The sequence below is a fragment of the Malania oleifera genome, chromosome 7 (genome assembly GCF_029873635.1).
Source record: "Malania oleifera isolate guangnan ecotype guangnan chromosome 7, ASM2987363v1, whole genome shotgun sequence".
Lineage (NCBI taxonomy): Eukaryota > Viridiplantae > Streptophyta > Magnoliopsida > Santalales > Ximeniaceae > Malania > Malania oleifera.
The window spans coordinates 64,207,578-64,219,565 of record NC_080423.1 but is presented as its reverse complement, the minus strand read 5'-3'; the positions used below and the strand labels follow the sequence as shown (position 1 = coordinate 64,219,565).

The following is an 11,988-nucleotide window of genomic DNA, read 5'->3' as shown; positions in this document are numbered from 1 at the left end:
ACGCCGTACTCGTCAATTTGAAAAATACTATTGGATTGATATTTTGAATGTAAATATTCAAATTTTTCATTATCTTTGTTTGATTTGTTTTCTGAAAGTCATTGGTTTCTTAATTGTTTTATTTACAAAGTAAGTTGATGAAGAAATTTTATTTTATAATAATTGGTGAAGAAATTTAAAAATTTTCATATTCCACTAATTCTTGGCCAAAAAAATGAAAAAAAAAATAAAATCTATCTTGATTATAATCGAATAATATTTTATTTTAAATAAAATAATATATGTAATTTCTTCTTCAATATAGTTTGCTTCAAGCTCCTATGTACATTATTTTCAATTTGATACTTTTGATATAGAATTTTTTATTTAATTGGAGAAGGAAAGACTGGACTAGCATACTATATATATAGCAGAATTTTATAAATTCAAAGGCAAAATATTTAAGAACATCCTCTTTCATGTGAACACCAATTTCTTAATGAGATTGCTTTTATATTTCTTGTCATTCTATACTCTATTAGGTTTTTTTTTTTCTTTTTCTAGTTTAGCACTCTTTCATTTTTTTTATTTTTTTATTTTTTCGAAAAGCAATACTCAATCGTCAATTTTAATGGGATTAATGTTTGAAAAATACATTTCATAATTTTTTCATGTGGACATCCAATTTTTCCATTTATTTGTTTCTCTTGTTTTTTTTTTTTAAATCCATTCTATATATAAAGTAAGTTGATATTGAAATTTTAATCTATAATAATTCATGAAAGATAGTAGAATATATAATTTAAAATGAGTTTTTGCATGCTACAATTATAAATTCATGCAATATATATATATATGAGCTTTTAAGGTATCATCTACCATTGTAATAAAAGAGTAAATTATTTGAAAAAATTTCACCTACTAAATTATTTTGTCATATAAATTTATAGTTAATTATATAAATTTAAAAAGTAGGAGCTTAATTGAAAAATGAAGTTGTTATTGGTAATAAATTAAATGGGAAGAATTATTGAGGAAGCTAGGGGAGAAAAAAAAAAAAGGTACTAGAAGAAGAATATTCATGTTGCCTAGCTATTTCTGCTTCCCTACCCTTTATTGTTATTTCTTTCTTCTTGTTACTTCTAAGGATGAGCATAATTTAGTAAAAATCAAATTAATCAAGTAAATTCATTCAGTTCGATTTGCTTAAAAATTTATTTGGTTAAGTTTGATTTTCTTTTTTGTTAAGCTTTACTTTTTGATGTTCGGTTATGTAGATACCTCATTTTGTCCGGGGACTACACACATATTAGTACCCCAAGTGATAAATGTTCTTAATTAGCATTAACTCTAATGAGATTTTAATTGTTTTGACCCGTTAGCCTCACAATACTATCACACTAAAATACCTTGCGCGTGGTTAAAACCTAAATTAATCATCCTAATAGAATAAATATTTCCTTTAACGTATGCCTAATTTGAAATTGTGACGTTTAGTATAACCACATGCAGGCATACAAAAATGATAATAAATAGAAGGAACTAGCTAGCGTCACAACATGTCATTTTAGTATGGTATGTAACAATTTTTACGCCCACTGGCTGGGATAGGCTTTAATTGGAACATGGTTTAATCACTACTCTATACTTTAAATATTACCATACCAGAGTCACCCTCAATTTGAATACGAAAAGTCCAAATTATAATTTTCAATCCAAGGTGTTAATTTAAATACATATAAATATAACACTCTGCTAAGCTTGTTCAGGGCATTATGCTTGCCTGTTACCGCTTGCCTCGTGTGTTTGGGACGAGTTTCCATCATGTAAATACTAGTGTAGGATTATTTTCCAATATTTATTTTATTGTAAGTCAAATAAGACAGTATGACTCTTCAGTCACTTTGATGTTTCCTAGTATCAGAATGAGAATAGCCCAGAAAGCTCTTTAGGAGAGGGTGAGTATTCATCAATTATTGTAAAACTCACTAGCAATTGTCAACGTGCTTAGCCTACTTGCCTCCCTCACTAAGTACACAATGTCAACGGAGGATTTGTTAATGAATTACGTTTACTTCAATGTTTACTTCTTGTTTGCCACGACATTCATGAATTGATTACTGTTTCCGCTGCTATTTGAATAAATGAATGCTAATTAAAGTGTTTCGTAAATGAATGTTGGTAAACAATAGGCTAGCTAGTTAAAACAAGAGTGTTTTAGCTAGCGCCGCACGACCCTTCACAAGAGGAAAGAGATTTCTTAGTTAAGACTCTTAAGAGACATGATTCCTTATCTATTCCTTTATCATCCTTTGCAGTTGTTAAGAGGAGCTTTAAGCTCACCCAAGGAGAGAGGCCTTGAACAAACTTGGCTAGGATTCGCAGCTTACAGTCGAATAGGCAGTACTGCAAGATAAATGGGGGCATTGTAATCTCACAATTAAAAACAAAACACAAAACACAAACAAACAAACAAACAAACTCGCCAGTAAAGCTTCATTGAGAAACCCAGCTTCAAATATCCAACATCTCCAATTTCATGCTGCATAGTTCTCAGCAGAGCTAATATAAGTTTCTTATCAACCAAAGCTAAAACCCATCAGTTTTGGGAACATATTTGGCTAATTATATTCAGCAGAAGGAATTGCACCAAAAACCATCCAAATAAAAGTTTTCCAAGCTTGAACCTATCAATCAGTGCTTGTAGACTTGAATTAGCCAGAAACCATGACATTCTGATTTATGAACATACTATAGTTTAGCATAACACAAACATTGTCCGAATCGAAGCAACCTATTTGCCCTGCCCTACAGGGCCCACTCTGGTACATCACAAACCACAAGCCAAAAATCTGCCAATGGTTAACATAAGGGAGAGGGAATGGGGGGGAATGCATTCCTGTCGATGCTTCAGCTCAGTTACACAGCTCCACTGGAACGCCTATGCCTGTGAAATCTTATCACGCAGTTTTAACTAGACCAAACATCTGTGGAGTTGTTGCAAATAAAAAGATGGAAGGGGCCTCACATCAGTGTAACCTTGTTAACTCTTCTACTCTCTTACAAAGCTCCTCCACAGTAACACCCATTGCCTTTGAAATATCATCCATCCGGCTTCGGCTGAGATCAAGGAATGATTCGATCAGGTCTCCATCTAAAAAGTTCTTGGCATCTACAGTTTTCTTCTCATTGTTGAATGATCGCCACTGCTCATGGCTCAACCCTCCTACCCCTTTTATTACCTTCCTCAAGTTGGACTGCAGTTTCTCCAAGAAAACATACTGTTCATGGGGAAGTGAAGCAATGACCCCAATTACACCATTAACACTGCCAAATATGACCGTTGGAATCTGACCCACATCAGAATCTGGCAGGCGCATGACAAGGGAACCATGCCGAAACCTATTGACAAATTCTCCAAGGTGGTATTCACCAACTACCTCCAGCCGAGCCCTCTCTTCATCAGTGGCACCTTCACTATTCTTCCGGACAGTGAAAAGGTTGAAGTTATTCTCACCACCAAGGTAAATATCATCATCAAGAATCTCAACTGCTGACATCCAATTTGCATTATAGTCACGGGCCCGTTCCTCAATAGCCCCTTCCTCATGCTGAAAACAAAATCATAGATTGCAGTGTCAGTGACATGGATGCACAATCTCTTTCTCCAGAAACTAAAAGACAGTAACACAAACATCCAAAATTTGTTTAACAAACCAAATGCACAAAAGAGAACAAGTGGGCATCCTGCTGAGAAGCACAAATTTTGGGAAACACAACTACAACTCGAGCCAGATGATTGGGAGATTAACAAAACTTTTTGACAATGAGGGCTATACTTTAAGAGGACTAATTACCTTATAGATCAACAAGGAGATAGACTTCATCAAATCACCAACAACAATGAAATCGCCACGAGTTTGTACATAGAGAGCAAGTATGTGGCCATGATGGCCACATTCAGACTGCAACTCACGGGTACCATCATCCCGGAGCATCCACTTGTATAACTGAATTTTCTGATTAATAGCAGCAAGCAATTTGCCATTAAAGGCATTCAAAGAGTAGACAGCACCTTTAGTCTCCTTCTCAGCAATTAGCTGTAACTTCCCATCTTCAACCATGAAAACCAGAATTCGACCCTAAAATTGGATATGAACAACAGATAAAAATAATCAGACTTTGAGAATGCCCAATTTTCAATACTGTTTCTCTACCAGACTACTAGTAAAAAAAAAATCAGTTATTGCTTCTACATGTATATATTGTTAATAATTTCTCCGTGAATAAAATATACATTGTGTATATTGTTAATAATTTCTCGGTGAATAAAATATACAGAACAATGTGCACGACAAGTGAACACGCAGAGCATTCAGCTTGCAGCTCCCGTCAAGTAGATCCAATTAGCTCTTCCAGTTTTGCACATCCAAACAGTTTGAAAAAAAGGTCTGTTTTTGCTGTGACTCAATGAACAAAATAATGATTTACCTTACTTGGCTCATTCTCCTCTGGCAAGACATATGCAGTCCCAACACAATAATAAACATTAGTATCATCTGAGAAGGAGCAGCTAAGAATGGAGCAGCCATATTCATATGTGTCAAGAGGGTAAGTTGATATAAAATCAAAGGTTTGGTCATCTAACAAGCGGATGAAGTGCATTTCAGACTCTTCTGTACTTGACTGGCTATACTTCAAACTACAAATGGCAAAGGTTCGAGACTGCTCCTGATGGCAGATACGCCGTGCATGTTCCCCAAGTGGGATAGAGCGAATGTGAAGCTTCTGAATATCATCAATGGTACCAATAGTAAGTTCACCTTCTTTTGCAATCGCAAGGCTGTAGAGAGAGCAAGGTAAAAATACTTAAATAAATAAATAAAGCACTGATTTACAAACAGCTGCATGTTTTAGAAAACACAAATCTTTCATAAAGAAAATCTTTGGTTTGATGCATCCGACTAAAAAGAAACATTAATCCATGGTAACAATCGCATTTGCCAAAACAAACACAACCCAAAAAAATTATTTAGAAGATACAAGGGAATATGAAGGGGCAATTTGTTAGCGCTTGAAATTAAGTGAACCTGAGTTGTTTGGGAAAAGCTCTTAATAATCTGACTACCTCTAATTTGGTCAGATGTTTGTTTTTACTAAACAAAGTTCAGACATTGCTGAACATGAGTGCCCCCGTCCTTGAAGAAATGAATGCCATGGTTAGGCAGGTAATGCACAAGCATCTCACTGTCACCATTTTAACTTCCACCATCCTGTTTCAGCACCTCGAAGTCAGCACTTCCATTTGACTTCAAAGAAACACCAAAGCAGAAATCTATTCTTGTCAAAAATTGCTTCTGTTAATGTGGATATTGATGATGGGTTTGGCATTTGATGTGGAGGAAGAATAGGTGAGTTTGACACAAATCCCATTCCACTAATTACTTTGATCTCTCTAATTTCTACGATTGTTTGAGGCTGATGTTGGTTATTATGGGTTTGGAACTGATGAGCTGCAGCACTCAGTGGCAGCAAGAAATCTTGGGTTTTTTTTTTTTTTTGGGCTATGTGCAAGAAATCATCGGTTGCTGGGCACTACAGACATAATTTTCCTGCAAGTTTTTTCTAGGCCTATTGCAACTTTTCCTTACTTTCTATAGGAGATCTTCTGGCTATTTTGGGCCAATTTCTAATTCGTTAGAAACTGCAATTTCTTCTGATGATGAAGATATTTTTTTTCCAAATTTTTTATCTGGATGCAATCTCTGTTTCATCAGAAAATTTGAAGGAAAAATAGAAGAAAATTTTCCTCCTAATTTGTCATTTGTTAAACAGTTCAAAAATTTTTTAAAAAAGAATACACAATTAGATTTTTTAAAATTTCAATAATCAAACAAATAAAAATGATTCAGTGTTTCTACCTAATTTAGATATAGCTTTCTGAACAAAATTGCAAATCTACAGCTTGATTCAGTGTTCATAACTTACATTTAATTCTATCAAAAGCCCCCCAATGACGACTCATAAAATTTAACAGAGAAAAGCAACTGTTTTTGCAATTGAAATCATGCAAGTGGTCTATTTGATCTGGGTAATGATAATGTGATGCATACCACAATTTGGGCTATCAATCTAAGGATTAATAAAAAGAAGAGGCAAATGTCATGGAATAAGGCAACGATGAAAAGGGATGACATGATAGATCCGACACCAAGCAGAAGCATGCAATAAGACAAATAAGCTCTGCAAATCTTCCATTGTCAGAATGCTGTGTAATGAAAAGTGAATCTACTCTCTGCCCAACCAAGAACATTTTGAAATGGGAGTCTGAGAATCATGGAAAATTAAGTCCCTACACAACTTTTGCAGTGTCTAATATATGAAATCAGAAAAGTTCTCTCTTTTGCAGTCACAAAGGAGATTGAAGGGACATAGTCTCAGCATATCCCCTTTGCTCCCGAGTCTTCCCATTGTCCTACACACTTCTTCCATTCCAATAAAAATGGCTCAGGCCCCCAGAAAAATCTAATTTATTTCAGCAACAATATCAACATGTTTATTATTTTTTTTTATAAAAAAAAAAAAAAATTAAATCAATAAACAAAGAGCCTCTCATGGCAAGTACGGGTGCCAAAATCAGGATTCTAGATAGATGCAATAGAAATTTCTCAAAGATCAAATCATTGGATGAACACCAAACCTTAAGAGGCGGGGAAAATTATGCAAGTAAAGAAGCGAGAGACAGTTTGAACTAGTAAATCAACTTAGTTCCTAAAAGAAAGAAAACAAATAGAAGTATTTAGAGAACTCAAATAAGCAACACTAAGGCGTGACATCTCAGTATCTGACAACATATGTTTCAGGAAGGCAACAACCGGCAATAATTGCAATATTTCCATCCTTTATACAGACAAGAAGATGTCTAAAAAATTGAACATTTTCCATTTTTCAACAATATTTTTTCATTTCACTGAGTAAAGAAGACATTTTCTATAAATTATTCATTCTTAATCTTCTAGAACCAAATACATCTGCACATTCAATTTTCTCTACAACAAAATACCAATTGCAGCATTTAAATTCCAACAACTAATAAATAAACATAGAAACATTCCATCTGGGGATGATAACCACAGAAAGACTACCTACCAAACCCAATATGTTCCTTTCGCCTGAACATACTCCTCATCATTCTATGAACCAAATAGAAGTTCAACCACCACAACTAGACTTGGATAAACACCAAATCACAGAACAAAAATGGTTTAGCATGAGACTTATACTGCAAAACCCCAAAGCATAAATGGAAAATAAAATAAAATAAAATAAAAACTACTACAACTACAAGAAAACACGGCAAAAAAAAAAAAATAATCCATCAAATAGAACCAAAAAAAAAAATCCTTTTGAAGGGGGGGGGGGGGGGGGGGGTTGATGGTGGTGGTGGTGCAAGTTGATGTTGTCTATCAACATTATATAAATATACTCGTACAAACGCAGGAGAAGCCTTTGATATTGGAATGTTGTGATGCAAAATGCAATAATTCATCCTTCATTATATTATTATATTGTCAACAAATCTAAGAAATAGAAAACCAATTTATTGAGACTTTTTTCAAGAAAGAAAACCGATATTTTTAACCTCACATAAGCTTCTATAAGCCAGCGAACTACAAGGGACTTTGTGAAGATTCTACAGTTTTTTCTCTTTCTTCATTTCTTCCTCTTATTTTTTTAAAAAAGAGGCAGCCAAATACATGAAGCCCTTGTTGAATGGGTTCTACAGAGGATCAGATGTATAAAACCTTATCCCTACATGCTATGCAGCTACTCCCATAGCTTGAATCCATGACGCTTGGGTTGCTATGGAACAAAAGCGCTAAGGTCCGAGGTCCAACACTTTTTTTTTAATATTGGGAAGTACAGTAAAAAGGGAATGAGGGGAAAAGGATGCTTCCAACCAAAACAAAATGCAAAGAAAAACACCATACAGACAATCAATTCCTACTAAAATCAGTGATGAAGATAAGCCTACACTACACACAGCATGAGCACTCAAAAGCCACTGTACTAAAAATAACTTACATCCATCCCCAATTTTTTATGAAGAATTTTTCCAATTCCTTTGAAGTGATCACAAGATTGAGAAGAGACTTCAAGGAGGTTCTATCAGAAAAATGTAGAGAGTTATGTTAGCTTTTGGCATTCCTATGTCTACAAAATCATATAGACTAAATTATAAAGATATTCATTTTGAATCACCAGCAGCCTCTCCTTTTGGCACTCCTATGTTAATCCTTTCTTCTTTCTTTACTGCTCAATCCAATAAAATAATTTTTTGATGTTTACAGTAACTACATTTGCATATTTTTTTAAGCTACGATAGGCAAAATATAAGAACATCAGCTGCAGCCGTTCATTGACAGCACTATTCCAAGACATGATGTATTTTAGTAATTTTACTCAAAAAATGTTCAAATGTCCAGCGAATTTCAATTTAGGTTTCCATTGATTGCGAGAAAATAATTTCCCCTGGAAATTATATTGAACAAATATTTTCTGCTGTCTGGTTGACAGTAAAAATAATTTGTGTGAAAGATTATTTTCCTTCTTGTGTCGTGCAGTTGCTTCCCCTTAACAATCATTTTATGTACAACATGTAAGCTTCCAATTTCTCAACAGCAGATGAAACTAAGTTATCTATCCTAAATATCATTTTAGTCCTAGGATCATAATTTTATTCACAGTTGTCAAAATCACATTTGACTAGTAAAATCATGCTAGTTTATGCCTGCAACAATGCACAGCCTATCAACTCATTGGAAAAGGGGCTGGTATCATCATGAAATTATAAGTTGACTTGATAAAATAGTAAACAAGTTTGAGAACAATATTAATGAATCTAGGCTTACTCAGGCATTTCAGATGGGTTTCTTCCATTTCATATCAGCATGCATTCAGCCTGGCCCATCCCAAGTCTAAAACTATGCCATTACAGCCTTATTTTTTCAGAGAAAATAAAAATCAAGTTTATGATCAGTTCAAAAGTGGATTGAACATAAGAAAATGATGGGTCACTGGCAGCAGGCTGACAGCTAAGCTCAAACTTGGTAGTTCGAGCTTTGACACAGCTCAAGAATCCTCCCTTTTAATTGAAGGTATGTGTTCTGATTTTTTTTTAAAACAATCATATGATCATCTTCAAATCCAGTTCAACCGCGCATTGTTTTGACTGATTCTGCATTTTGCAAACGTGACGAGAGGGATTCTTCTGATTTTTGGTACTGCAATTCAAAATGACAGGGCAGTTGTTCATCCAAGAGTTCACTGACACTGCAAATTTTGAACAACTGATACTGCAGGCAAACAGAGGACGGGATTTGTTATGTAAACTATTAATTGATACCAAATAATTTTGTAACTGGTACAGCAGTTTGCAAGTGAGAAGAAGGGATGGACACGCAACCTATTGTTCTGCTTTTATGTTGATGCATGCAGTGACTTGACTTATTAATTTTGTTTAAGTGCCTTTGAACTATGAAGTTTGAAAAAAAAAAAAAAAATTGCTGACTAGTTAGTGTTCATTATCCTATGGAAAGCTGTTTTTTTTAAAAGGATAAATTCCCACCCCGGGGGGGGGCTCAAGTTTTACACGGTTTTCTTTTGGAAACTGAATCTTCTTTCCCAATTGAAGGGATAAAACTTAAAAACTTGTCTTTTGCAATCTGAGTGTCTTCACACAAGTAACAGAGACTTTAACATAAATCAGACGTGAATTACATGTGGAGAAGTAATTATAGCAGTTGGGTTTAGACTTTTATTCCACTCTTATTCTGGGGACTAAATGTTTTCTTTTTCTCCTCTCAAGTTGTCCCACAAATCATAAGAGAAAGTGCAGTCACTTAAATGAAAACTAGATAAAAATTTAGTCCATGAAATGAGGAGGTAAAAGCAGCCCCACTAATGCTAATGTGTCATCCACATTAGATTTCCATGACCTCTGTTACTTGTATTACAACAGTCCCAGGATTGCAACAATTTTGAAGCTTAATCCATCCAATAACTTCTAAAAAATATGGGTAAAGGCCTAGTCCTTACTGGTCCATTTAACCTTTTCCTCAATTATTGATGTTAGAGATGGTAATGCTATTTTTGAAGACATTTATTTTCTCACTTTGCTATAAGTAATGTGATACAAAGTTTATTTAGGATTTTTCCATAGAGCATCTGTCTATACAAACACTCGCGCATTGATAGGAACATCTCGTAATTTTTAAAATTTTACATTTTAGATTCTCTTTATGATCCAATTTTATGGACCTTCCACCAATACTAGTTAGAAAACAATTTGGACAACCTTGATTATGTTATCCATACAGCAAACTACCTTTCCACCTTTTTTCTTATTTATATATATGGAATATCATGTAGAAAATTCTGATAAAAAATTTATGATGCAAGTCAATCCTAAATATGATTTCAAATAACAATAACGGAATTTATACCAATAAAATAAATATTGCCACAAACTACTTTTCAACATCATGCACTTTCTTGTCATCATGTATAAAAATTGTGTTTTTGCATAGTGTTTTTAGTCATGAGAAGTTCAATTTTACTTCTTCCATATATTTAAATTGCATGACTCTTTCAAATGTCAACCAAACAACAAAATATTTTTTCCCAGAAAATAATTTCTCAGAAAAATATCTTCAATGGATCCAACCAAAATGAGAGTAAATGAAAGAAGAACTGATGGATTGTAGTATTGTACAACAGAAAAAGGCAGTGTGCAACAAACTCTCCTTCAGGTAGAATTATTAGTTCGTACGACAAATAACTGTTATTGTTTTCCAAGGCAAATATATTGACATATATATAGATGAATGTTTCATCATTTTTGGACATGCATCCATAAGTTGACAGCCTTTATTAAGGATACTTGACACTCCATTGATAAAAATGAGACAAATATCGAAATGTGAAAGAAGAAGGTACCTGTCCGGGAAAGCAGCAGAGTTGAAAGGGCACATATGGCTGACTTCTTTCAGATTTACATTGCTGTAGAGGAGTTTCTTATTGCTGCTGTAAATAACAGTTGGCCTATCTGAAGCAGCAAATACATGTGTGGTGTTCTTGGAAGAAAAAGTACGGAGTGTGATGGGCTGCGTCCCAAGAGACACTTTTTTCCTATCAGTTAACTCACCAGTATTCATGTTCAATAAAAAGTTCAACAGATGACCATCTCCAAGGGCGCATAACAGGTAAGATATCTGAAAGAAACAAAACAAAATTTCACCAAAAGAGAGGCATAAGGATCTGGTAGAGAAAACAACCTGGACATTTCACCAACAATATAACAAGTGGCAGCATGCAAGTCCTCGACCCAAATTTTATTGAATGCTTTTTAATGAAAAAGGCAATACGAAAAAAGTTAGATATGGTGACATCTTTCTCGCTCAAAATTGAAAAGGAACCTATAATGAAGGTAATCAAATCATTTATACACTCATGCCAACAGCACTTGTAAGAATTTATTCTTATAAAGCTATACATTCAGTTCCAGATGCTGCCCACTTTGATGAGCTGTCAACCTTTGAACCTCCAAAGAAGCTTATGGATGTTTTGAAGCTAGCCAACTACTTTACACTAACATACAAGTCTGCTACGTTGTACCTTCCCTGTAGAAGTTGCATCTCTTCATGAATGGATCAAACACAACAACTGACCCTCCATATGCAGTTGTCATTTACAAAGCACTCACACTCCCTCACGTGTGCCAATTTCATGCTAAGAGTAAGTACAGCATTCTGAATCCTCTGAAAAAATTCTTATACTTATGAGATTGATAAAGAGCCCCTTATATTTCTGCCCCTTTTCATACCAAGCAGTTTTGTATCACATTACGGTTCTACCAAAAATTAAATGCATCATGCTTATCACTGACAAAATCAGGAGTACGATAAATCATCATAAATATGAGACTTGGGAATAGAGAAAGCTTGAGCA

The 11,988-nt window shown here is 34.4% G+C and overlaps 1 protein-coding gene across 1 annotated transcript in view; it reads right to left on the bottom strand.

Moving 5' to 3' along the window:
- Nucleotides 1-2,450: 2,450 nt before the first annotated feature.
- Nucleotides 2,451-11,988, bottom strand: part of LOC131160669 (DNA damage-binding protein 1) — a 52,379-nt gene continuing 42,841 nt past the window's right edge. Inside the window, exons 16-19 of the mRNA XM_058116524.1 lie at nucleotides 10,978-11,252; nucleotides 4,471-4,822; nucleotides 3,837-4,121; nucleotides 2,451-3,590 (exon numbers count right to left, since the gene is read on the bottom strand). Coding sequence (XP_057972507.1) covers nucleotides 3,009-3,590; nucleotides 3,837-4,121; nucleotides 4,471-4,822; nucleotides 10,978-11,252 — 1,494 coding nt within the window. The 3' untranslated portion in view covers nucleotides 2,451-3,008. The remainder of the gene's footprint in view (nucleotides 3,591-3,836; nucleotides 4,122-4,470; nucleotides 4,823-10,977; nucleotides 11,253-11,988) is intronic.